This window comes from Rutilus rutilus, assembly GCF_951802725.1.
Source record: "Rutilus rutilus genome assembly, chromosome: 19".
NCBI classification, from domain to species: Eukaryota; Metazoa; Chordata; class Actinopteri; order Cypriniformes; family Leuciscidae; genus Rutilus; species Rutilus rutilus.
Window position 1 is genome coordinate 10,932,128 of NC_140232.1, and position 27,828 is coordinate 10,959,955.

Sequence of the window (27,828 nt, forward strand, 5' to 3'; positions counted from 1 at the left end):
GTTATTAATTTTTAAGTAGCACACCTAGGATTACAATGGAATTACTTCTTACTCTGTCAGTCACAGTTGTCATTACCTATACAACTTGTTTGTACTCTTGATGGCTCGGTATCATTTTATATAAATTTAATTTGAAGAGTTTCTGACCAAAGATGCTGACTATTTCTTTTGCCTTGACCACTAAATCACTGCATGATAAAGAGTGGTTTGTCTAGTGCTTAAACATCTCTGTATAAAATGTTCAACAATCAGTTAAGAGCAGCAAGTTTAGACCTATATCTCTCTACCTGTGTTCTCTAAAATATTTGGCAAGCATTCAGGTATGATTCCCCTCCCTGTCTCGTGAATTTACGACTTATGTTTTGCGATTAAAATAAAACGAAGCACACATCCTTACAACTAAGCAAGCGTGACAGATGAGCAGGCGTATATAGGTGGAGTCCCCTAGAATATCCTCTTTTCCTGTGCTGTGGAATCATCAGATCCAAAGAAAAACGCATCACAGAGTAATGGCCTTTTTTGTAGTTGTCTGAATGTTTGTCTCTGCTCATCAGGATGGATCTCAGCTCTCTGTTGCCTAAGGTGGCTGACGGTGACTCCGAGCTGGTCGGATTGGAGCCATCATCCCTTGATACGCTCACTCAGAGCCTGGTGTTCACCAACTCCCAGCAGTACTCCACCCGAGCGCACACACACAGCTACGCTTCTGCTGCGGCTGGCACTTATGCACATGCTGCATCGGTGAGAACGTGGGCACACATACAGCACTTGACTCTGCACCTTTACCACAGATTTATACGATTATTCTGGCTATTTTAGTAATTATTCACACAAGATCTACTACAATTCAAAAGTGTGGGCTTGGTCAAAAAAATTCCTCATAACTGATATGGTGGCAATATATAGTGTCCTCTATTACATAGCATTTTCTTTACAATTTTTGTAATGAGAAATGTCTAAAAGGACCAGTGCTTTGGTACAAAGACGAAACTTAAAACTTAGTAAAACAATGTATATTGAATGGCATAGTTTTTGCTTTGGTATCAAAATTGGTATTGACAACTGAAATTTTACTGACATTGGTTTTGACTACTGAAACTTCGGTATCATGACAACGCTTTCTTTTTCCTTCTAGACCATGCCGGGATCCAGGCTTCCCCACAGTGATGTGCAGAAAACTGAGCCAATCAGCACACCCCGAATCGCTCCTCTGTCCAATCAGATTTCAGGGGCCCTGAGCAATGGCACTGCATCTGTTGAATCCACTGCTCCGATGCCTATTGAATCCACACCCATGACATTGAATGAACCCAAGGAGACCCCTGTTACAGCAGCTCACCGTGAGTATTACGCATACTGTTTATACTATGTAATGGCTGATTACATGTACACATGCAACTGAATGCCATTGACCATTGCAGTCGATGTAGTTTTACACATCCTTAACACGCTCTCTAATATTATGAACACAAATTCTCTATGAAAGTTGAAAACAAAAAACAAAGACTGACCACATCTTTTGTCTTAAGTGGACCTCAAGGCCCAACCCGACCCATCTCCCATCCTCAGTCATCTGACCCAGCATAAAAATGCAGCACTCCAGTCGGACCTGCCGGCTCAGGCCCGAGACCCTGTCCCACTTCCCCCGTATGATGAGCCTTCTCCAACACTGAAACCCTTCTGTGAGCCTGTCGTTATCACTGCAGAGCCGCCACAACCCAGAAACTTCAGACCACAAAGACGGAGAGCACCCCCTCCATCTAAGGTAACAAAAGTAAACCCGTAACACCCGTAGTATTGTGTGTGTGCCTTGTAACATTGTTAAAGGGTTAGTTCACCCAAAAATGAAAATTCTGTCAGTAATTACTCACCCTCATGTTGTTCCAACCCCGTAAGACTTTCGTTCATCTTCGGAACACAAATTAAGATATTTTTGATTAAATCTGGGAGCTGTATCACACACATGATCAGCATCGCCCAATAGTGAGCCTACGTGGTGATGTGCAACACAGACGCGCTACGCTTAAACACTACGTGAAAAGACTCGAGGCCCAGAGAGAAGGAAATGAAAAGTGGAATAAAGTCGTTATTTTTGTTTGTTTTTGCGCACAAAAAGTATTCTCGTCGCTTTATAAACTTAAGATTGAGCCACTGTAGTCACTTGGACTATATTAACGATGTCTTTAATACATTTTCTGGGCCAGCAAGTTATAGTGTTTTAGAAGCCTATGGAGGAGTGATCGAGCTCTCAGATTTAATCAAAAATATCTTAATTTGTGTTCCGAAGATGAACGAAAGTCTTACGGGGTTGAAACAACATGAGGGTGAGTAATTACTGACAGAATTTTCATTTTTGGGTGAACTAACCCTTTAACATTAGCGATTAAATTTGGCAGCTATTAAAGTTTTTAAAGAATTTACCTGATTCATATAGTTTAATGGCTTTTCATGTTGTGTTGCCAGATCCCCTCTTCGGCAGTAGAGATGCCAGGCTCTGCTGATGTGCCCGGGCTGAACGTGCAGTTTGGCGCGCTCGATTTTGGATCTGAATCCACCGTGGAGAATCTCGACCAATCAGAAAGTAGCTATCAGGAACCTGCGGCTGCACCTCAGACCCAGTGCAGCTTGTACTCCAAGCCCACCACCGTCAGGTCTGTCTGACCACCTGTGTGACACTTCCTTATTAGCATGTTTACAAGATCTTAAAGGGATATTTCACCCCAAAATTAAAACTGTCATCTACTCGCCCTCATTTTGTTCCAGGCTGCAACTACACTAAACCGGATGAATTTGAAAAGTGTTTGTTTAAAAAAAAATCTTCGCCACGCTACTTTAAGCATTTTCCAATGCAGTTGCTCATCCACACTGAAATGTCTGAAAACATCCCTGTACTGCGTATGTGTAAATTGTAAGAAGCTTTGACATGCGTTTTTTCCCACCAGGCATTAATTTACTTTCCGCCTAAATTGAGGAATTTTAAATGGACGGGACAATAAGTTGGAGGTAATACAAGACACATAAGCACATCCACAACAAAGTTATTTTGAAAGTAACTTTCCCCAACACTATTGGCTTTCAAATATAAAGAATTGTCGGCTTGCTTTATCGACCAAAATTCATATCGGTGCAGCCCTAGTTTCCACATTCGACACTACAATGCGTAAATGGCTTTTTCAAATATATCCACTTGGGAGAGCGTCTTCAAATACCTCTGTTGTAGGACCAAAACGGTGTCTCATCAGTGTGGATGTTAGGTCAAAACGTAGAAAAAAAGATGCGTTTTCAAATATATCTGGGTTAGTGTAGACGTAGCCCCAAACACGTAAGACTTTAGTTCATCTTTGAAGCAAACTTTGTTTCAAATATTTTAGTGAAACCTGAGATTTCTGTCCCATTCGACCAGTACTCAAGATGGTACAAAATGTTTATACATTCACATGAATCAAGCAGTTTAATCAGAGTCTTCTGATTAGGGGTGGGAATCTCTAGCCACCTCACAATTCCATTACGATTCAGAGGGCTGCGATGCTAAAACGATTATCGATGCATCTTTTTTTTTGTGTGTGTGTGACTACTTGGTACTTTTAAAGCAAACGATTTATAATTACCCATAAATAATTTACTTCCAATATATTTTCTTAATAAAACAAATGGAAGTGATTTGGCAAGTCAACTGTAAGGTTACATTTGCCAGCATATGTCCCAACATTGCAAAGAACCAACAGGAAAATAAATGTGCCTGAACTAGCAGCGTACTTGTAGTAAATGAATACAAACTTCAGCATATTCTGAATCTCTAACATAAAATAATAGACTTCTATCCATCATCCTCCTGTTATGTGCAATGAGCAATATAATCCTTCAGACAAAAAAACAAAAACATCTTTCATACAAAAATATAGAATGATGTACCAGCAGCTCTCATACAAAAATAATGCTTGTGGACTTGTAGAAAATCGATTTTTGACATTTGTGAATCCCTACTTTAACCCCTACTTCTCATCCCAATCTCTTTTTATGATGAACTGATTTAATTTAGGATTTTATACCCACATAAAAATTTTTCAATGCATACACATGGAGCTCATCAAATATGGTAAATAAGGTTCAACATGCTTGCTTGACATGTGAGAACCAAAGGTTTATTCTTGCATGTCAAGCAAGTATGGTAGAGCATGTCAAATATGGTCAATGGAAGCTCATTGTATGTGCATTGATCAGTGTTAATATTTAAATAACAGCCATTCAGCAGACTCTGATTAAACGACTCTGTTCATATGGATTAGTGTCTTTATGTACTCTTTGAAGCTTAAAGGTTTTGGTGGAATGGACTTCCAGTGGAGTGACATCTCCCAGGTTGCATTAAAAATATCTTCATGTGTTTTAAAGATGAGCAAAAGTCATAGGTTTGGAATGACATAAGGGTGAGTAAATGACAGAATTTTCCTTTTTGGGTGAACTAGACCTTACACACGATCTGTAAGTGATTCTTCCATATTTAGCAAATGTTTGACTGTGGAAATCAACATGGCCACAGTCAATTAAAGTCAAGCCACCGCAAGTGTTCGAGCGGCCATCTTACTATTCCCTACTGACAGGTCATCATTGACTCACAGCCAAAACATTGACCTAAAATCACCCGATGTGCAGCATCTCAGTATCACAGGATTAGTTTTACGATATATCTACATTAAAGGTGCTGTGTGTAACTTTTTCACTCTACTAAAGCTCAAAAATACCATAATATGTTTGCATATATTGAGGAAACCTGCTAAGTTCACATGCTCGTTTCTCTGAAAAACACTTCTACAGCTAGTTATTTTACTTTGAAATGTGCATCCGTACAAGAGATTTCAGGTTACAAGACATAAATCTATATTCCGATTTCAGAATGCACACTGATGTTCACTACTGTAATGAGTATGAACAAAACGTTTTAATAAGCAGGAGAACTTCCCGACTTTAAACAAATAACCATTTACATGCTTAGGACGTTTGCGAATGTACAGGAAGATTTCAGATATAAAAACGGTCTCGTTAGTCAATGTATTCTCAGTAAAATCATATAATTTCCTATTAATTCAATAGAACGTGCAAGTTTTCTAGGGAATACCAATATGGTGGCGCGGTGGCTTCACTTTTGATGTCATGAGCGAACCAGTTCTCTATATAGATCAGTGATTTAAACCCAGAACATTCCACAAACAAGTGACTTAAAAGCCGTTCTAATCAAGTTATCTTTTTTTCTCTTTTTCCTTTTAGTGAGTCTCTTGGTGGCTTGCCTCCAGCAGTAATGGAGTCCAGTTACCCATCTGCCTCTCTGGGTTTACCGAGCACTACTGCTCCTTCTGTTTTGGCTCCCTCCTCAGCCAACAGAGTGGAGTCATCCGCCACCACTCCTCTCAGTGTATGACAAACGCTTTTCATCTTTTCACTTTTAAGGCACATTCACTGGTTTATGAACTCTGACCGTACTTTTAATTTGATGGCTTGCACTGAACTATCTAGAAACCAGAGCTGGATTGATTATATACAGGGTTCTTATAATCTTTTATAGATATCTTAAATCTTTTTTTTTTTTTTTTTTGTATGTTTGTTTCATTGGTCAAACCAATTGAGTCCACATGTTGAGTCCCAGTTTCTATGCAGCATGGAATTTAAGTTTAGAAAATTGCATCATACAAATTAAACAAACCAAATTCTGGTATCAACAAATTCACCCAAACGAAGAAAAATTAAATGCACTTAAAGAAATTGTTCACCCAAAAATTGATTACAAACCTGTATGACTTTTTATTTATAATTTATTAATGGTAATACCTTTTTGTTTTTCTCTTGTATAACGGCATACAAACAGTGAAATGTTAGTTTATAGCTGAATCTGTTTATCGGTTTCCCCACAGAATGGATTCAGTGAAATGAGGACGTCTAGTGCACAGGAAGGTAATTGAGTTCTGTATTAGAAGATTTTCCATTTTTACCTGTTCTTTCTTTGCCATGTGAATTTGTAGCATTAGCCACAATTGACATTTTTGTCCTGATATATCTGCAGCTGCTCCGTCCAGCACCCCTCAGCCCATATCCACAGCCCTGCACACTGAGAACGGCTTGTCATCCTCCTCCTCTTCAACAGCACCGCCTGCCCTCAGCACAGCTCTTTCATCACTTAGCAGGTACTATCGCATCATGAGAATTTCAGCTTTATTAAATATTCATGAGAGGAAATCAGTCTCCTTATGGTCTCGTGGTTACTTGTTCTCTCAGTCACGTGAGCAGCGTTAACTCTCTCGGATCTTCTGCGCCCACCAGCTCTTCTCTGAGCGTAAGTTTCTTTTGAGACTCTTCCATTTCCACTTTTTGAGTTTCCTCACTTTATTCCCCTCTTTACCAGAGCTTCTCTCCCTTATTTGTCCTGATTTCAGCAATGTGCTTCTTTTGTGATATTTGAGGGGCTTTATTTTGTGGATGTGTTTTGGATCAATGTTAAATGAATTGAAATGTTTCTTTCAGAACCAGATGGGCGCTGACATGAATGTGAACCTGACCACATACTCTGGCTCTGTGTCCAGTGCGTCGGTCAACATGAATGGCCTGAGCGCAGGAACCCAGAACCTCATGGCTAACGGCCCACCCGCTCCCTCTGCTGTCCGTTCTGCTCCGCTGCAGAACACCGTCACACCCTCCAACACCTCTGGTCAGTCACACAAAAACATTCACTGCATATGATCAGTGTGTTGCAGCAGAGTTGGCAGAATTTTTATGGTTGATTGCTGTTGACAACTCCTTTTTTATTTATTTAAAAAAGTAAATCTAAAAATGAATTTATCAGCATTTCATGTCATTTTGTAAATCATGTGTCTGGTTGGTATAATATTAATAATGTATGTTTTAACTGAAAATCTTGTTTTCCCCAATTTTTTCAATATTATCAGGTAAGGCGCCTCCTAACCTGGCTCAAGGAATACCGCCGCTGCTGGCCAGTCAGTATATCATGGGTCCTGGTGGCCTCCTTCCTGCTTACCCGGTTAGTGTATAGTTGATCTGCTCTCAGATGGAAGCAAAAATATATATACACTTTTGTTATGTTTATCTTTGTTGAAGTGTTCAAGTGTTCTTGACTGCATCACATTGATGGTGTTGATCTGTGTCTGATCTTTCTGTACTTTCTCATCCCTAAAGCCGATCTATGGATATGAAGATCTACAGATGATGCAGTCTCGTCTGCCCATGGTAACAATTTCAGTCCACTTTTTCTGTCACAGCACTTGACTCAATGCTCCGTTTTCATCTATTAAAAAATTTGCCCCAAAATAAACTTTGCTAAGTAGGGCTGCACTATTTGGGCTATATTTTTCTTTTAATGCTCCAGGTTTGCTGTATTTGTTTGTTGAGCTGCACAATTTGGCTAAAAACGTATTATACATCAATATGACAAATACTTGTATTATTTGTAATAGTTGTAGTATAAAAGTAAGGTTAATTAATAAATTATTTTAAATGAGTGCTCTCATTTCACTTTCTCTTTTGTATTAGAAATCGCCCATACTCTGTTTAGGCCTATAATTTGCAGGCATCAGGGAGCTGCTAACTATATGCGGAGTGTTGAAATGACTAAATTATGGCTATTTTTAGATGACCTGTCCTTTTTAAGGTTTTTATTTCTCAGGTATGAATTCAATTTGTTTTTCGGTCTCTTCTCGATGCAGGATTATTATGGCATGACTTTCCCTGGTACAGCACTAGCTGGCAGAGATGGAGGATTAGCAAGCAATCCCTACTCTGGTAAGCAGACATCGTCGTTATTGTTTTATGCTAGTGCAGATAGGACTACGAGTTGTTGCATTACAATACTTGATCAGTCTAAAACACTTTTCTGTCTTGCTCGTACAGGTGAACCCACCAAATTTGGCCGCAGCGACTCAAACTCCCCAGCCCCTGCCAACAGTCTCTCATCTGTGCCACCCTCACAGTCTCAACAGAGTGCTGTTCCCCCTCAAAATCAAGGACCGCAGAACCCAGGTCAACCCCAGCAGGGTCAGACCCAGGCCTTCCTCAACCCCCCTCTGCCTCCAGGTTACGGCTACACCAGCCTGCCCTACTACCCCGGGATGCCGGGAGTGCCCAGTGCCTTCCAGTATGGCCCCACTGTCTTCATGCCCCAAGCATCCACAAAGCAACACAATATGGGCCCATCCAGCCAGTACCAGCATCAGGCTGGATACAGCCAGCACACATATGGCCCAAGTAAGTGTTAGTCATTTTAGCCCTGCAAAGCCTGGCACATGAAATAAGGAAAATCTCATTTTTGTAATTGAACAGTTTATTGAACCTTATGACTAAATGTAAAAATATTTAAAAGTTAATGATTTTTGTTGAGTATAATACTTGATACATCAGGTTTTTATGGCTGATGCGGTATGATATAGAAGTAGGGCTGTCACGATTCCTCAATTAAATTTGAGCACTCGATTAAAAATATCCTCAATTGCAATTTACCTGCGTCGATTAACCAGCAAAATACTGAAAGTAGTGCGTTCCACAGACAAGATTCTACGAAATGCATTATTAGACCATTTCCTAAGGCTGCATGGTATATTAAAACCATTTAAAAAATCATAGAGTAGTGCTATTGTGATCATAAAGGCTGTTTCAATTAAAATAAATGTGCGCTGTTAGTTTCAGAGTTAACTCAGTCTCTGCATGTTTGTTTGGGTTTCTAATAAAGTGCATTTGGGAAATGCATATTATTTTGACGTGCTTTGTTCTATAGCGAAGTGTTGCACTGTTATTTACATGCGTGGAGCTCAGCAGCTTGGTTTGCTTAACGCAACATGCACAGTTTCACCAGATTGGTAACATAAATCAATTACAAACCTACTGCAACAGGAGAATACATCAATATGTATCTAAATTTGCATCACAAATTCAAAAAATAAGTTTAAACCCTAGCGCTGAGTGTTTGTTTTGATGTCCACACATTCTTGTTCAGGAAATTTCAGTGGCTGTAGCATTTCTATTGTAAAGACGCTCTACTGTTTGAGCTCCAGAAATAACTTACATAAATTATAAATTTATGTATTTTATCAGTGTTCAGTAAAACCATGTGATTACTTGCTTGTAATACTTAATTTGAACCTATTATTTTCACCTCTTTATTGTTATATGTATTTTAAGTCATTTTAAAGGCTATTGTTCACTTAAAGGGATACTCCACTTTTTTCGGAAATATGCTCATTTTACATCTCCCCCAGAGTTAAACAGTTGAGTTTTACCGTTTTAGAATCCATTCAGCCGAACTCCAGGTCTGACGGTACCACTTTTAGCATAGCTTAGCACAGATCATTGATTCTGATGAGTCCAGTAGCATTTCTTTCAAAATGACCAAAGAGTTTCAATATTTTTCCTATTTAAAACTTGACTCTTCTGTAGTTAAACCGTGTACTAAGATCGACGGAAAATGAAAAGTTGCGATTTTCTAAGCCTATATGACTAGGAACTACTCTCATTCCGGCGTAATAATCAAGGAACTGTGCGGCTGTACCATGAGTGCAGCAGGCGTAATGATATGACGCAGCGCCTGAAAATAGGTCTAATAGGTTAGACAAACTTAGTCCCGGTCACGTTGGAAGAAGTTACCGAGCTGGGGACTATTTTCAGGCGCTGCGTCATATCATTACGCCTGCTGCACTCATGGTACAGCCGCACAGTTCCTTGATTATTACGCCGGAATGAGAGTAGTTCCTAGCCATATAGGCTTAGAAAATCGCAACTTTTCATTTTCCGTCGATCTTAGTACACGGTTTAACTACAGAAGAGTCAAGTTTTAAATAGGAAAAATATTGAAACTCTTTGGTCATTTTGAAAGAAATGCTACTGGACTCATCAGAATCAATGATCTATGCTAAGCTATGCTAAAAGTGGTACCGTCAGACCCGGAGTTCGGCTGAATGGATTCTAAAACGGTAAAACTCAACTGTTTAACTCTGGAGGAGTTGTAAAATGAGCTTATTTCCGAAAAAAGTGGAGTATCCCTTTAAAATAATCAAACGATAATCACCAAAGTTAACGTTAGTGACAGCCCTATATAGAAGAATATATAGTTCATACTGGAGGAGGGAAAAACCCTTCATTTTTATTCAGAGGCCCCAAACTGAGCATAAGTGTGCAATTTGGTGCAGTTGCTGATATTTAGATGACCTATAAGAAAGCTAGCTAGCTTTTTGACGTTATAAACTTATTCTGATAACCATATAGTAGACTACTTGCATAAAATGCATAATATATAAAATGCAGCAATTATGATGTACAGAAACATTTCTAAAAAGTATCAATTTTGATGCTTTTTAAAAAATAAAATAAAAATCATGTTAAAATGTATGTGTAAAAGTATATTTGCTTCAGTCCAGTAGGGCCTTTAAGGGTCCTATACTGTCCTTGCAATGAGTTGCTTCTTCAAAGCTCGACAGTTAGCTAACAGTGTAAAGTTCTCCAAAAAACACAAGGCATAATTTTTCTTGGGTTCCACGAAGAAACTTTACTTTTCTTATTATACTGTAAAAGGACAAATAGTATCCAAGGCAACAATGTAAAAAGAAAAAAATGCAGCAGGAGAAAACAGCACTGGCACTCTGCTCTGCAGCACACTCAACTAACTTTTGATGGAAATTTACTAAACTAAAGCTACTACTGCTAGATAGCCAAAAGGGGGCACTGTTGCACACACTTATGTTAAAAAACCGAACTCTTAATTTACTTCAGAGAGGTGAGAACCATAGACAGTATACACTCACCTAAAGGATTATTATGAACACCATACTAATACTGTGTTTGACCCCCTTTCGCCTTCAGAACTGCCTTAATTCTACGTGGCATTGATTCAACAAGGTGCTGAAAGCATTCTTTAGAAATGTTGGCCCATATTGATAGGATAGCATCTTGCAGTTGATGGAGATTTGTGGGATGCACATCCAGGGCACGAAGCTCCCGTTCCACCACATCCCAAAGATGCTCTATTGGGTTGAGATCTGGTGACTGTGGGGGCCATTTTAGTACAGTGAACTCATTGTCATGTTCAAGAAACCAATTTGAAATGATTCGAGCTTTGTGACATGGTGCATTATCCTGCTGGAAGTAGCCATCAGAGGATGGGTACATGGTGGTCATAAAGGGATGGACATGGTCAGAAACAATGCTCAGGTAGGCCATGGCATTTAAACGATGCCCAATTGGCACTAAGGGGCCTAAAGTGTGCCAAGAAAACATCCCCCACACCATTACACCACCACCACCAGCCTGCACAGTGGTAACAAGGCATGATGGATCCATGTTCTCATTCTGTTTATGCCAAATTCTGACTCTACCATCTGAATGTCTCAACAGAAATCGAGACTCATCAGACCAGGCAACATTTTTCCAGTCTTCAACTGTCCAATTTTGGTGAGCTCGTGCAAATTGTAGCCTCTTTTTCCTATTTATAGTGGAGATGAGTGGTACCCGGTGGGGTCTTCTGCTGTTGTAGCCCATCCGCCTCAAGGTTGTGCGTGTTGTGGCTTCACAAATGCTTTGCTGCATACCTCGGTTGTAACGAGAGGTTATTTCAGTCGAAGTTGCTCTTCTATCAGCTTGAATCAGTCGGCCCATTCTCCTCTGACCTCTAGCATCAACAAGGCATTTTCGCCCACAGGACTGCCGCATATTGGATGTTTTTCCCTTTTCACACCATTCTTTGTAAACCCTAGAAATGGTTGTGCGTGAAAATCCCAGTAACTGAGCAGATTGTGAAATACTCAGATCGTCCCGTCTGGCACCAGCAACCATGCCACTCTCAAAATTGCTTATCACCTTTCTTTCCCATTCTGACATTCAGTTTGGAGTTCAGGAGATTGTCTTGACCAGGACCACACTCCTAAATGCATTGAAGCAACTGCCATGTGATTGGTTGATTAGATAATTGCATTAATGAGAAATTGAACAGGTGTTCCTAATAATCCTTTAGGTGAGTGTATAAACTGGACACAGTGACCCCCATAGGTTTCAACGGAGAAAAGTGAAGTCAATTAGAATCTCTCACTTCCTGATGATCGAGCGTACTGCGCAGACTCAAACTGAGGTTGACGACGTAGATGTGACGCGAGCAACCCGTCTGTCTTCTAGTAGCTGTGCCAAGAGAAATCTGAATCATTCCCTTCCGAAACTTGCAGAGACGGAGAGCGTGAGTAGGATGTGTCCATGAGATAGGAGCAGGAGGAACTTTTGCTAAGTATTCTGATTAATTACATTGTCATTTTTCCTCCACGTCCCCCCGATTGCGCGCGAGCTTCTCCTCCTGTCTATACGGTAATTTCTCGACTGTGCGACAGAGTCGCGTGGTTATGACGCGATCGTTAGCCTAATTTTACAAAAACTGCATCTACGGGGCCATAACGCAAGATACAAGGTAATGGAGCCTTTTATACATTTTTGTGTTTCTTTAGAAATAATGGACAAATGGAGTCTTTAAACGCCTCAGATGTAAAGTTATTCGCTGTCAAAGTGACGCCAAAATGAATGGGAGTCATTGGAATGCTAACAGCAGGTGATGGTCCGCTAATCAATGGCGGCACCTGGGGAAACTGCAATATTTTATGAAACCCTGCCAATATTTTATGAACAGGTCCTAATGTAAAATGCGCTATACAAATAAATTTGCCTTGCCTTGCCTAATGTTAATGTTTGGCTGGAAAATGCACTTGTTTGAAATCTTTTTATTTTCTCCTAAGCTTTTGATGAGTTGTCCCAGGCTCATGCTGGAGATTATGGGAAAGGAGGATATGGAGGAAGCTCCCAAGCCAAAGGAGTCAGCAACAGCGTGGGAAAAGGTAGATCTTGCTCTCACAATATTGGTTTGTCAAAATAACCGTTATTTGCAGCCATAAAACAATCAATTATGCTAATTATTTATTTTAATTGGAAGAGAAAATAAAATAATTACTACTAAAAATGTAAGTGCATTTTAATTCATAATTTACTAAATGATTCCAAATCATGCCCAATGTTATTCTCCGAACAATGTGGATTAGACTAGTCGGTTGCCAAATTTGTTTAAACGTTAATGAAATTAGTCTGCACATCGGTTTGATGCCATAATATACTTCTGTAAATTACACAAATTTCCATACTTTTATTTAATATACTTGTGTATAATGGATCCATATAACTATATATACTTTTCACTTAATCTAATTTCAAATTTAAAAGCCCTAAACTGAACGATAAATGTGTGTTGCGATGTTTAATATGAAAATAAACGTAATTTTGTCTTATTTAACCCGTTATCATGATAGTTGACTTGTTAACTGTCGCCACCCTGGACTGGAATGTGGGAACCCCTGATGTAGGCTTTGTGCAATTAAATGCAAATTAAACGTCATCATGCCACGCAGTAAAACCTATCTACTTGCTAGTCTGGCTTTACAGCCTTTTTGTGTTTGTATCGCACTTGTCGTCGGAACCTGAGTGATGCTAACTTTCATCTTGGCTTAGAAAAAAGCACTGCAGCACTCTATAAATCTTACTAAACAAACTGTAACAACTATATATTGCTTGCAGATGTACTAAATAAACAGTCATATATAATGTTTTCATTCATATATTTCAAAACTTTTCTTAGCACCAGGACTGTCTGGATCTGCGAGTTCAGACCTCACTGGAACAGTGTACGGCAAGACTCAGGTGAGGTTCACATTTCTACTTGGAAAAACACCTGAAAAACAAACAAAAAACATTGTTGTTTACTTTGACATACTTGTGTTAGGCTTCTTGCGCCAAAACAGTCATAATTTTAGTTTTTAATGATCATTTTCCACCCTCTCAGTGTCTCTTCATATATCCACCTTATTTTTCAATGTGGGAAAGTACAAGACTTCTAATTCAGTAGCTGTTAACAGTGCAGTAAATGGTAAAACTAGTGCTACAAACCAGTGTGTCTGTGATTTTAAAATGAATTAAAATATAACATAGTAGTTTGCAACATTAAGCAGCGTAATAGGCTTTTTTTTGTACAACTAAAACAACTTGACACTGGAAGCCTCGCACATTCAAGGTAAAAATGGCGCAGCCGCTCTTATGCTAAAAATAAGATAGATTAAACTGTTTTGTTAATACTGTATCTTTAAGACTTCTGTCTGTAAATGAGCTTGCTTATGATTGGCTGACTACTTCCCATGTGAGGTTCATAACACACGGTGCTTTGATGTGCACATAGTTGTAATGTCAACCAAAGCCAATTAAAGTTGCAGTAAGTGATTCAGAGAGACGTGGTGGCAATTTTAAGATTTGTTAGATGTCTGTTTTTTTTTTTTTGCTGAATTTGTTTTTGTACATAGTCCTGGCTGTGTAAATAAGAGAAAAAACTGGATCGGATTGATCCATGAAGCACCAAAACACTCTTGTAGCCAATCATTTGTAAACATTTGTAGAAAGAGAGAGAGCTGAGATTGAGGAAAAGGTCAAAGAATATAATTTTGAAAGAAGGGTTACGATCAGGCTAGAGCTTTCCAGCGCTGGGGAAACGTTAGAGAGTGGGAAGACCTGAAAACGGACAGAGGTTGCTTTGTTTCTGCTCGATACATGAGTAACGTTGATTTTGCTGTTTCACAAAACGAAGATATGCTGTTGTTGTTGAATCACAGCTGATTCATCCTTACTTGCGTGAGATGTCTGAGCGCCAGCTGTTAGTGGTTGCCTGTGTTGCATAGCATGTTCATTATATTGGGGTGGAACAACGAAGGGAGGAGGGGTGTTTCATTTGAGTAGGGGTGTCTCTCAGAAATTGCTTACTGCACCTTTAAAAGGAAAACAGAACAAACAAAGCACAAATTATAGAATATATTGGATTTCAGTTTGGGTGGTCATGGTCAGTAAGTCAAGAGTAATTTTATTAAATCATTAGAGACACGCCATTTAAAGTTCATCACGACTATGACATGCATTGTGACAGGCTGTTGTTTCACCGTCTGACTTCTGGAAATGGCTATGACTAACTCTGACTGGTTTTTCCAAATGTTTGTAAACCACAGAGCTTAAATGGTCTTTGTTCCCTCTTAACTTTGAATAGAATCTTATTATTATTATTATTATTATCATGGCAGTTGACCTCTAAATATTTGAGATTTGATAAATGTTTTCACAAATATTTTGCCTTCAGTCCCCTGCCCTTTTTAAAATAAATACTTGTATGGTACCTATAACTTTTTTTAATTTTACTATTAAAAACCAGGCAGAATTGACGATGTCAAATGCGTTAACTGCCTTAATTTAACACCCTTTAAAAATCCAAACTGTACGGTAGGGGGCGCTATAACATCTTCTGAAAGAGTGCTGAATCACCTGATCAAAATATGTGTGAGGAAGATGCAGAAACAAGTGATGGCATACGTAAAATAGTGCAATCATCAACATTAAACTTCATATAAATCAAAACTGCCTAATATTACTGAATGAAATGTCGACCCAGGACGAGCTATAGGACCGTGCCAGCTTTGGAGGTGTTGGTGGACTCGATTTACTCCATAAATGTTTCGATCATCGTTCTAAATCCGATCTGGATATAGTCTTTGATAAGCTTTTCAAGTGTTAATTAAAAAAAGTGCATTAAGCTTGAGCAAAGCAGCTTTTTTATTGTTTAAAAAGCAGAGGCTCTGTTCTTTTGATATATTGCTTGTTCAGATATTCATACAACAAAATATTCTGGGGGCCATGAAAATGGTGAAAATAATCAAAAATGCTGGTGGAAGCTGGCAACTTAAAAAAAAAAAAAATGCTGGCAGGGAGTTCATTTTATTTTAATATTTCACATGAATAACATTTAACATGTTTTTTTTTTTTTTATGAACTTTTTAAAAATGAATAACCTAATAAGTCCTTTCAAAGTCATTCATCTCTTTTCTCTGACCCCTCTAGACATTTGACAAGCAGGGTTTCCCTACAGCAGCCGGCCCTGCGTTCAGCCTGCCCTCGGCTCTGGGAGGAAGCGGCCCGCTGAACCCCGCAGGTGCCCCTGGATATGCCCCCGCACCCTTCCTTCATATACTGCCCCATCAGCAGCCCCCCTCACAGTTACTGCACCACCACATGGCTCAAGACACACAGGTACATCATCTAAACATCCTCCCAAAAAAACATGTTTTTAATGTTTAAGGTTTTATCTCAGGTACGCGTCTCAACCCCCTACAGGGTTCCCGTGGGGTCTTAAAAAGTCTTAAAATGTCTTAAATTCTGAACTTTAAATTTAAGGCCTTAAAACGTCTTAAAAACAGCCAGATTTTCATCCGCGGTCTTAAATTTCATTTAGTCAGGTCTTAAAAAAGATTTTACCCTCGTTCATTTCCAGAAACGCTGGCCGCAGAAAGTTATTACAAAGTAGCAAAAAAGTATCGAAGTCGCTCGCCAAGAGGCAGTTCACATATCGCGTCTTTTTCGCGCTAAAGTTCATTCAAATGTAGGCGTGCGGTAAGCGACGCGCTCGTTTTTTTCCAGGCGCAGCAACATGAAATAAGACATGAAGGATGCGGGTGCACCGAAACACTACGGGTGTTTTTCTCTCCTCCGTAAATAAATCTTGTAACAGAGCTACAGCAAGCGTTTTTCGGCGGTGGAAATCCATTAGCCACTAAAACTTTTTTGTCATTGTGGAGTTGCATAGCAACGACAGACGCCACGGGAAAATCTGACCGAATTTTACTATTTATAATAAAAGATAAGCTAAAGTGTATTGTAGGGATGTCCCGATCAGGTTTTTTTGCCCTCGAGTCCGAGTCATTTGATTTTGAGTATCTGCCGATACCGAGTCCCGATCCGATACTTCTATAATACATAAAAAAAGAATAAAGAAGAGCGAAAAAACAGATCCAGGATGTTCCTTATCTTTTATTTAATTCACCTTATTTTAACATTCAACAACTCTGTTAACAAACAGAGCACTTCTGTGAGGTAGCTTGAACAATCAAGTAATAAATAAATTCTTCACTTTTGGACTTAAGTGCAACAGTAAATATAAAAAAGTCTAATATATAAACAAATAGCAACTCAACTTAAAATACCCGGTAGGCATGTAAACAAATAAAAAATAAAAGTGCCACAGTGTTTGCAAAGCCAGTAATGTGCTTTTAGAAACTGCACTCCTAACTCTTACGCCGGTTTCACACTGCACTGTTAGCAGAGCGTGCAGCGCGTATTTTTAGTCTAGTCTTTACAGCATTCACACCGCGCGCAGAGGTGGCGCGGCAGTGCTTATAGCAGAGCAGAAGCAGAAGTGCCGCGATCGTTTCGGCGCCGAGTCTATTTTTGCTGCGCCGCTTTTGCTGAATTAAAGTGACAATACATTGATCATGGCCAAAATACACCGCAGTTTTATCCAAAAAGTGCATTGATGATATCTATTGTGTTTTAAACAGTCAATCAAATGACCAACAGCAATGTAAAAAAAAAAAAAAATGTCCAAAAACAAACTTGTTGCCATACCAATAAAAACAAAGATGAACCAAAAGTTATATAAATGAAATTATTAATAAAATAAGCTTCTTGACAAGTCTTTTCTCTTAAATGTATTTGAAAAAGAAAAAAAGCAATGCCAACTTATCCATTATAGAGTACTCTGTCTGTACACAACCCGCGGTTCAGCCGCGCGTGACAAACACTGCCAGTGTGAAAGCAAAACGCGCGTGTCCTGCTCCTGCTCACCATACGCACTGCTCCTGCGCTGCTTGCGCGCGTGCAGTGTGAAACCGGCGTAACTCTGTGCCACCGCATAACTATATATGTGTTAAAAAATAATGAGAATATATATATACATATATATCCGAGTCCTGATCGGGAGGTAACGTCCGATTCCGATCGAGTCTGAAAACACGTGATCGGGCCCGATTTCCGATCACGTGATCGGATCGGGACATCCCTAGTGTATTGTAAATAGTAAAATTCGGTCAGATTTTCTTTTTTTTTATAAAAAGAATGAGCAAAAAAGATAAATTAAAGTCTGAAATATGTGAGGTTTATCTTTTTATAAAAACCTTTTTTGTCAACTTTATTTGAACTTTAGTATATAACATGTTGGAAGACACTTTTAAAATCTGGCTATCATTTTTAATCGTATTATTTTAATGTTTATGTTAGTGCATATTGATGCTAATTTTATTTGTTATTTGCTGTTTTTCGACATAAAACTTGGTGAATTGATTTCATTGTGTAGTATTAGTACTTTTTGAACAGGATTCTGTGATAACAGTGATAATTTTTGGCACTATAATAATTAAATGAAATGTTCATGCCATTTCATCTCTAGTTATGATCAACTATGATCAACTAAAATCAACTAATAATTATGTGTTTTTACAGTAGGCCTATAATATGCAAAGTACAATTTTCTATAAATTATATCTGATTCTGTTCTTTTCTCTGACACGCGTTGTTGGGTGTGGAAGGTTACTAATGTGATTGCTTTATCTGTAAATTAAGTTAATTCTTTTTCAATTACTGAATTCATTGAAATAAAATGTATTCTTTGATTTTAATATTTTTTTGGCAATGCGTCGTGTAGGTCTTAAATTTCAATCTTTATGGTCTTAAAATGTCTTAAAAAGGTCTTCAATTTGACTAACTGAAACCTGCTGGAACCCTGCCCTAAGATAAAGTAATAGTCCAAATTTTTTTGTGTGTGTGTTTTATGGAATCGTTTATTGACCCATTAGACAAAAATAAAAACCGTAGTTTTGCTTCTTTCTTTTTTTTATGTTGATACATCAGGCTTTTATGGCTCATATAGTATGATATAGTGAGAATATTGTGCTCATACTCTGGTAAAAGCACCTCAGTTTTATTCAGAGGCCCAAACTAAGCAAAAATATGCAATCTGGTGCAGTTGCTGGTATTTGGCCAAAAAGTGAGATGAAATTCTTCTAGTTTGTAAATCAGTGAGATCTGTATACAAGTATAACAGACGACTTGCATAAAATGCATATAAATATTAGTATTCACTTTATATTTCCAAATAATGTCTTAGTAAGATGAGATATAAAAGTTTAGTTTTATAATCAAAGTTCTGTAGTTTTAATTGTGGGGGCAAAATATATAATGCATTGGACTTCTATGACGATTGAGACATGTTCAAATAAACATTCCTCAAAAGCTTGATGCATCATATTTAATACTCGATTATCCATACATCACTTAAAAACAAAAATGCAAGTAAACAGAAGTTGCTTCAGTCTAGTAAATGTATAAGAATCCGTTGTAAAACAGTATGAGTTATTCTTGCGTTTACGATAAAAATCGTTAAATTTGTCAATGTTTGAAGTGCCATAGTGTATGAAATGTGCTATATAAATAAACTTGCCTTGCCTAAAGATTTCACAGCAAAAAGACACGTGTACCACTTCCTGAAGATGGATGTTTTTACAATTTACTGGCTAAAAAGTATAGACTATCAATCAGAAGAGAGAGGGCATGTTAGGAGATTGTGTACAAGTTTTTCCAGTAAAGTTCTGATCATCTTGATCATTTAGAGGCCTTAGAAATGTGCATATCAGATATGAATTTAAGTGTTAATGTTTTTTTTTTTGTCTTTCTTTCGGTCTTCTGCAGGGGCAACGCAGTCAGTCCAACAGCATGCAGAAGAGTCAGGGCAAGTCCAACTACAGCAGCTCTCCTTACTGGGCCAACTGAGTGCTCCGTTTATACTGTTACTGATCTAAACACCCAGATCTGTGTCTGCACTGTCCTGACTCTTACATGAAATGCACACACATATATACACACACACACACACTGTATCAGTTCCCCCCCATCCCCCTCCTCCAAAGTTCTCCTCTGCTTTTTTTCCCATTTTTGTTTTTTCCTTCTCTGAATTAGGTTTTTCCATGTAAGATATTTATGTAAGTATTTATATATACTGTAAATGTTAAGAAGCCGAACATGAGATGTGGTCGCTCCATTTTATTTTTTTGAAGGACTTTTGTTTGTTTACTTTTTAAAAACTGCAGAGATGTAGCGAAAAATTAAAAGGAAAAGCATTGAGGAAAACTTGGAGACATTGCGATGAGAACTAGAGCACTGATGGCGGAGGAGAGTGAACTGTGGGGGGTTTCATCCATTCAGACATCTTGCAAACCACTCGAGTCCTTTCCTCTAGGGATTGTTCTCCCGTACAATGGTTCGGAAATTCATTTCTGTCGCCTGACAGAAAGGAAAAACAGCCCATAAATTTTATATTTTACTCTTGTTGCCCTCTGAATAAAGGTTCTGAGCTATTCACCTGTGTTCTTGGTATTTTTTTATTGATCTGGGATGCATCTTTAAATCTTTTACATTGTTATTTTACTAAAAGATTAAAATTGGTTAATTTTAACTATTAAACAGTTGAAAATAGTTTACATTAGAAAACACTAACATGAAATATGCTGCTTGATTGCAAGTTTGAACTTGCCTGATTTTCTCAATGTTGGCTTGATAATTTTGTAATTGCATATATTTAAATAATTTTAGCCAATTCTTTAGTAACAAATGTTACAGAATATTTTTCCTGAATCACTTTTTTAGTGTTATAGTGGGTTAATCTTGTCATCGGACACTTGAAAATTATTTCACTTTGTTTTTAATGTAATTTTGAATAATATATGTATGTAGTCGTCAGATAAGTGACTACCACTGTTTTTAAGAAGGTATGAATTATTGTATTTCTGTAATTCAGACTCAAGATTTAACTTACTGAATCTAGTATTTTCTGTGGGTTAAAGACTGCTTTTAAAGTAAAATCACTTATTTATATAGCGCTTTATACAATACAGATTTTTTTTCAAAGCAGCTTTACAGTGATAAACAGGAAAATGGTTCAAACAGAGTTCCAGTAAAGCAGCTCTAAAGAGACTATAGTAAACTCATTATTCAGCTGAAATCAGTTCAGTTTTGATTCAGTTCAGTTCAATAACTGATTCAAAGTCCATCAATTATGGAATAAGTTCAATTCTGCAATAAAGCAGCTCTGGAGAAAACAGTGATGTCATCCGGTTCAGTTCTCACACAATAGTGTCAGTGCAGCCAAATCAATAATATTGCAGAATATTAAATGTCCCCTATGTAGCAAGCCAAATTACAACCGTGGCAAGGAACCCAAACTATCAGGTGCCATAAATTGAGAAAAAGAAGGGGAAAAAAAATACTTGTGAGAAACTAGGTTCAGTCAGAGGAGCCAGTTCTCCTGTGACCAGACGAAGGATCACGGTGTGGTTTAATTCCAGGCTGCTTCACAAGTCAGATTTTGAATTTATCAGAATATTTCATCCAGTTCCTTTTGCTGGAAGATCGCCATTCATAACATTAGTTTCCTTACGAAATGTCTGCAATCCGGGGTTTTTTTTTTTTTTTTTTTTTTTTTTTTTTTTGCTAATACATTGTAAACTGGTGATAGAAGAGAAAAAAAAAAAAAGATTCATAAAAAAAAAAAAAAAATTTTTTAAAGTATTAATACGTTTAGTGTATTTAGATGTCTCTAATGTCCAATAACTATTCATTGTAATTTTACACATATGCCCATCAAGGTTAAAGTGAATTAGTACATCTCACGAACATCTCCTAAATAGATTTAGAGGGCAAAGGCTACAGACTAGTAGCTTAGGTGCTTTATCTCGTCTAAGCTGGTTCTGTAAACAACACTTATGCTCCATTGCATCTGCGCTGGAGACATTTGCAATGACAGTGTAACTAATTACAGCACTGGTTTTCAACCTGTTTGACTGGACGTCCCTCTATATTCCAATACAATATTCATAGACCCCTATAGATTTCCTCTGGTTTTTCTGCTGTAATTATGACTACTCTGCTTCTTGATAGTAACTTAAATTGTGTTTTGTTATCCTAAGATTCAAGAGTCTAATTCTGCATGTTTTTCATCCATTTTTTTGATCCACTTCAAATGTTGACCGTACTACGGTATTTGTTTAGTCCCTCAGCGCTTAGCGTGTGGTTAAGAACACTAGAGGGCGCCCGCATCAGTGTTAGTGTTGTGATGGGATGCTGTAAACTGTAACCTAGTTTTTAAATGTGCTTAAATAATACTTTCGGGGTAAACACTATATATGTTTAAAACTTCTGTAAGGATATAATTGAGCATATGCTATTGCTATGGGTTGTACTGTATTGGTTGTGCTATATAAAATAATAATAATCAAAAAAAAAACATTTAATGCAAAATGTAAGTATTAAGGACACAAATTTTCATTTAAACATCATTTTTAAGCAAATTTAGAAGATACAGTCCCTTACGCAACATAACGTTAGGCTACTAAGGAATAAAAATAATAACAGTAATGTCATAGTGTTTTATTGTGGAATATAGCATGACTGGAAAGTTTTCACCAATGAGAAACCAGGATTGGAACTATAGCATCCTCCATTTCATTTAGCATTATTACTGAAATTAGGTCATTATTTTTCAAGGTGATTTGTATTGTAAAATAAAATGTATATTAGAATTTACATATTAGATATTAGAAGAAAAAAAAAAAAATATATATATAGCCTATATATATATAGAGAGAGAAAAATGTATTGGGATCCAAACAACATTGACTTTCTTTTTATGGTCAAAAAAAGGAGACAAAATATTTGTGTTCCACAGAAGAAAGAACGTCATACAGGTTTGGAACGACACGTGAGCGAGTAAATGAAGACGGAATTGTAATCTTTTTAAATGTTGTATTATGATGTTTCAACACCACAGCAATGAATTGTTGTTCTTCATCGTATATCACACTGCTCCTGTGACCCTCAGATGATGATGATGCCGTCTTCATTGCTCACACTATTGTGTATTTCCATCCACTCCAGCATATTTAGTGCCGGCCTGCAGGGTTAATTACTCTGATGCAGTGAGGCTTTGCATTAATTGATGCAGTGTTTGCATTCATTCATTTACTTTGCTATAGCATAAGAGTGTCTGTCAGCTGAATAGCTGGCTGGCTCAGATATTGTAGTCTCTGTGTGTGTGTGCATATAGAGGGAAAATGTTTCTAAGAATGAAGTTGTGTGTCATCCATGCTCTGATTTGCTGAGAATAACAATGATCTCCTGCCAGTGGGACCAGTGAGGGGCTCCCACATTGCCATCAGGGCCACAGAGCCCTTTTTGTGTTGCTGCTGTGTGTTTTCTGGCTGTCCCTCTCACATATGCAGGTCAATGGGCCCAGCCTGTGTGATGTTTGACTACTGTCTCTTTCATTTCCATCAGCGTTTAGAACGTAAAGTCCTCCCAGCAAAAATTCAATTTAGAGAAGCCATCAAGTAATATAGTCTTGACTGCATCAACCAGTCAAATCATTTTACATGCTGCTGACCCACTTCTCTTATTGCATTTGGTGAGCAAGTGCACAAATGAATAAATGGGTTTTATGCATTAGCTAGAACTCCTTGTTTGGTGGACTGAGGAGTTACACTGGCAGTGTAAAAATTATAATATGACATTAAAGGGGGCTTATATAATTAAACAATCATTTTTGTCAGTACATTTCGGTTGAGGATTTTCTCACTCATGTTGGACAATAAATGATATTCACCCATAATTAAAACTCTGTCCTTGTTTACTCACCTTCTTGTTCAAAACTGTTATAAAACGTACAAAACTGAATTCTAAGACATCTTCTGCAGAACATAAAATAATATATTTTTCCAAATAACTTTTGTGTTCCAATAAAATAAATAAAGTCATTCTGATTTGGAAGGACAAGTAAATGAAGACATCCATTCAAACATCCTGGGGGTGAACTTTTTGTTTAAAGTCCCCCTGTAGTCAGTAATTGTATCCTTTAAAACTCACTTTGATCACCAAAATGACATATTTAAACGTTTTTTCCTTGAAAAAAAAAAAATTCTTAATGCCTTAAAATAGCTTCAATGTAACTCTACACCCTTGCCTCATTTAGGTTCTCTGAATATGCAAATAAGCCCCGCCTCCACTCACTCACACCAGCGCAGAGATCCACTCGTTGACGATCACACGTTGACCTGATTGGTTAGGCTACATGGTAGTTTGTGACGTCAGAAACACCAGCGATTTCAAACCGCGTTTTTGAGACTGTCTTTAGTTCACTGCAGTTTTAAGGAGAAAATACTCAGTAATGGTGTTGACTTATGAATTTGCAGAAAAAAACTGCAGACTGTCTCAGACTTTCGGGAACTAACCTCAACTCGCCAGACTAAGCCTTTATCGGGACAAAAGTAGCCTAGTGTAGTGTATTCCAGCCTTTGTAATCTAACTTTGTACATAGGCCTACTGAAATGTTGATTACTTATTTGTAAAAAAAATTAATAGCCTATATATATAAAATTAAACAGGCATAAATACAAAAAATAATAATACATAGCACTAAACCCCTCAACTTTTTTTTTAAATGCCTTTATGGGTTCAAACATTAGGGGGGTCAGACCCCCCCAAACCCCCATAATTCGCACCGTGGTATAATAATTATCCAGTGATTTCCGCACATTACGTTTGTTTACTCAGCTCTGAAGAGGTGATAAATAAAGGCTTAATTGCAGCAGAAGGAATGCACGCTGGTAACTGTTCTCAGAGAAAGACACTTGAAGGGGGGCGACTCGGGCTCGCAGGGTAATGGCTGTCAAGCGGAATTTGCGCCCCCCGGTAGAGAAGCGACGCGCTGAATGGGGTTGCCCGCTACCTCCGTGAGCTGGGTACTTGATTCCTCTCTAAAATCTCCGCATGTTCCCCCTTTTCTCCTCCTCCCTCGGTGCTTTAAATTGCAATCCTGCTCTCGCGCTCAATGGCGTGTTCATGGGGTGTTTTCGTCCCCCTTTCATCTCGTTTATAAGGACCGTGAGATATTCTTGTCCCTCGTCTGTTGTAGGATTTGACAGCGGCTCCATTCACGGAGAAATTGGCCGTAATTAGTGCAATTATGCTGATTCGCACTTGTACTGCAAACGGAACAGAGCGCGGAGGGATAACCAAAACAAAGATCAATCAATCATGACGTGAATGAGAACGACGCGTAACGCTCGCCACATAATGATGCCATCAAAAGTATGTCTGGTGACGAGCGGATGCGACTGTGAGAGGAATAATTATAAGCAGCCCACCACCTTAGATCTGTAAGTCACACGTTTATGGACAGAATGTTATGGACTCGACGTAAACAACAAGACAAACAATGTGTTTACTCAAGAGCAAGCTGAATGTACAGAAAAACAACTTTTGACTGATGGATGATGCATGTCTTTCTCAGTCATATCTGACCAATAAATCAAAAATAAACAACATCAAACTCAATATGACTGCAGTGATTCAGCTGTAGGCAGCCTTGCTGATATTCCGTGAATGTTGCTCTAAAGTTAAGTGGCAGTAGGGTATTTAATATTTCAGACCAAAATCTTGGCCAGTTGGTAGGCTTTAGGCCTATTGTTTCTCCGCAAAGGAAAATAGTCCCAAAATAAGCCAAAGATTGCATGTCACTAATGGCGAACGAACTGGAATAGGCCCAGTTCAGAACGCTGACTGACAATAATGTCCTGTTTATTATAATCGCACTTCGGCTACGTGTCTCCAGCGCACAAGCTTATGTCGGGTGGATTCTGATTGGATGTCAATGAATTTATTGTTCATCAGCTAAAAAAAAAAAAAAAGTCAAACAAAATTGTTCCTTTGTGCCGTTATCGTTATGGTTGTGTTTTGGATTTCCCTATTCTTATAGAATTAGAACAATTATTAAAACTTTATAAATTGGTAATCAACTTTGGTAGGCTGTCAAGAATGATAACTATAATGATTACTATTCATATCAATGGATGATTCTATGGAAGCTTGTTTCCACCACAGAATGAAAAATAAATAAGGTAGGCTATAGGCCTAGTTGCGACTTTTTATCTCACAATTCTGACTTTTTTTCTCACAATTGCGAGTTATAAAGTCAGAATTGCGAGATATAAACTTGAAATTCGGACTTTTTTCCTCAGAATAGAATGTTTAGGCCAATTCTGACTTTATAACACGCAATTATAAAGTCAGAATTCTGAGATATAAACTCGTAATTCTGAGAAAAAGTCATTTTTTTTCCCATTAGAATTGTACTTTATAACTTGCAATTGCGAGTTTTTATTTATAAAGTCAGAATTGCTAGATATAAACTCGCAATTGCATGTTAAAGTCAAAATTGCGTGAAATAAAGTTGCAATTGCAAGAAAAAAAGTCGAGTTTATATCTCACAATTCTGACTTTATAACGCAGATTGTGAGTTTATATCTTGCAATTCTGAGAAAAAAAAAGTCAGAATTGCGAGATAAAAAGTCGCAATTATCTTTTTAAATGTTTTATTCTGTGAAGGAAACAAGCTTCCATATGATTCTGTTGATTTAAAGCATGTTGTCTTTTGTCATTTTAAATGCTTTAAAGCAGGAAAGATTCTGATTGGCTGTCAATGTTTTTATTGTTCATCAGTTGGAAAAAATCGTCCTGAATGTGTTTCCAACTATATCGTTCCTCTGTCGTTATCGTTATCCACACCAACAGACGATAATATTCTGTTTATTTTAAGCATGTACTGCAAGATACGTCTTTTGCCATTTTAAATCCTTGAGCTCTTTAAAGTGATTCCAACATTATTGTTCCTGGTTATTGTTATAGTTGTGGTGTGGACTTCCCTATTGTCATAGAATTAATTAGAGTGATTATCAAAACTTTATAGTTATAGTCATTATCGACATTATAGACAATTGTATTACAGAAATTATTGTCCTTGGTGCAAATGGGCCTTACAAAATGGAGTGAAAACAAAAGCAGCAAAGCATTCTGTAATCATTCCGTGTTTTCCTACTCCGGGTTTTCTGCACAATGGTGAGAGGCTGCATCCTTCGAAGGACTCAGACTTCAAAGGCCACTTTATTTCTGTGTATAATAAAGAGTATAAACTATATCACCGCATCTTAGTAAGATATAAGTCAACATTTGAACCGCTTTAAATCGCTTGAAGACTTTAGTGTCTTTAAGATGTTTGTACACAGCAGATGCTTTCCAGATGAAGCGCTCTTTAATAGACATCTTGCAGACATCTTGCAAATCCGGCCTCAAAATGCGTCCTTCGTTTCCCGTTAAATAAAGGATATACAACAGATGGATCTTTCGCAGCCTTGCCTATCCCAGAATTCATTGCGCGCCAGTGACGACAGGATTTTTTTTTAGAGAAATTGCCGAATTACACTTTTAAATGCAAGTATTGGGCTAAAAAAAAAAAAAAAAACTTTACAGCGGTTCAGATGTTCACTTATATCTTACTAAGATGCGGTTTTATAGTTTATACTCTTTATACAGAAATAAAGTGGCCTAAGTCTGAGTCCTTCGAAGGATGCAGCGTTTGAATTGGGACAGCCCAATTTTGGTTGGAAGGCGAGTTCTATTCTTTGTCTATTTAACGTCTGACAGGAAACGTCCTAGAGAGGTATTGCAGGTGAGCATTAAACATTCTTAAAAATAGGCTACGTCTTCCAGATGTAAACGCGCACATCAATTAGACATCTCTGAGATTTACGTGCTATTTGACGCAGTTCAAATGTGGCCTTCAAATGTGCCTTTCGAAGGATGCAGCCTCTGAATTGGGACGCAGAATTTGTGAATCAATAGTGAAACAACCCCAGTGCTGTTATATTAAATTTAAGCACCCCAGTCCATGGCCAATCAAATTTGAAGACTGGAACAAACTAATAAATGTAATACTTGTCATAAAACTACATTTCTGGCCATAAATATACAGACAAACCAAAACTGTATAATTTGTCATCATCTTCTTCACAGAGC

At 37.9% G+C, this 27,828-nt stretch overlaps 1 protein-coding gene across 7 annotated transcripts in view; it reads left to right on the top strand.

Annotated features, from left to right (window-relative positions):
* ubap2b (ubiquitin associated protein 2b) overlaps positions 1 to 20,284 on the top strand; it is a 34,234-nt gene extending 13,950 nt beyond the window's left edge. For all 7 annotated transcript variants that reach the window (XM_084388435.1, XM_084388432.1, XM_084388431.1 and 4 more), the window contains exons 11-27: positions 555 to 741; positions 1,136 to 1,340; positions 1,530 to 1,765; positions 2,464 to 2,651; positions 5,263 to 5,407; positions 5,904 to 5,943; positions 6,053 to 6,173; positions 6,265 to 6,322; positions 6,511 to 6,694; positions 6,933 to 7,024; positions 7,180 to 7,230; positions 7,707 to 7,782; positions 7,891 to 8,244; positions 12,759 to 12,857; positions 13,649 to 13,710; positions 15,940 to 16,128; positions 19,618 to 20,284. In XM_084388435.1, the coding sequence (XP_084244561.1) occupies positions 555 to 741; positions 1,136 to 1,340; positions 1,530 to 1,765; positions 2,464 to 2,651; positions 5,263 to 5,407; positions 5,904 to 5,943; positions 6,053 to 6,173; positions 6,265 to 6,322; positions 6,511 to 6,694; positions 6,933 to 7,024; positions 7,180 to 7,230; positions 7,707 to 7,782; positions 7,891 to 8,244; positions 12,759 to 12,857; positions 13,649 to 13,710; positions 15,940 to 16,128; positions 19,618 to 19,698 (2,368 nt within the window). In that variant the 3' untranslated portion in view covers positions 19,699 to 20,284. The remainder of the gene's footprint in view (positions 1 to 554; positions 742 to 1,135; positions 1,341 to 1,529; positions 1,766 to 2,463; positions 2,652 to 5,262; positions 5,408 to 5,903; positions 5,944 to 6,052; positions 6,174 to 6,264; positions 6,323 to 6,510; positions 6,695 to 6,932; positions 7,025 to 7,179; positions 7,231 to 7,706; positions 7,783 to 7,890; positions 8,245 to 12,758; positions 12,858 to 13,648; positions 13,711 to 15,939; positions 16,129 to 19,617) is intronic.
* The last annotated feature ends 7,544 nt before the right edge of the window (positions 20,285 to 27,828 follow it).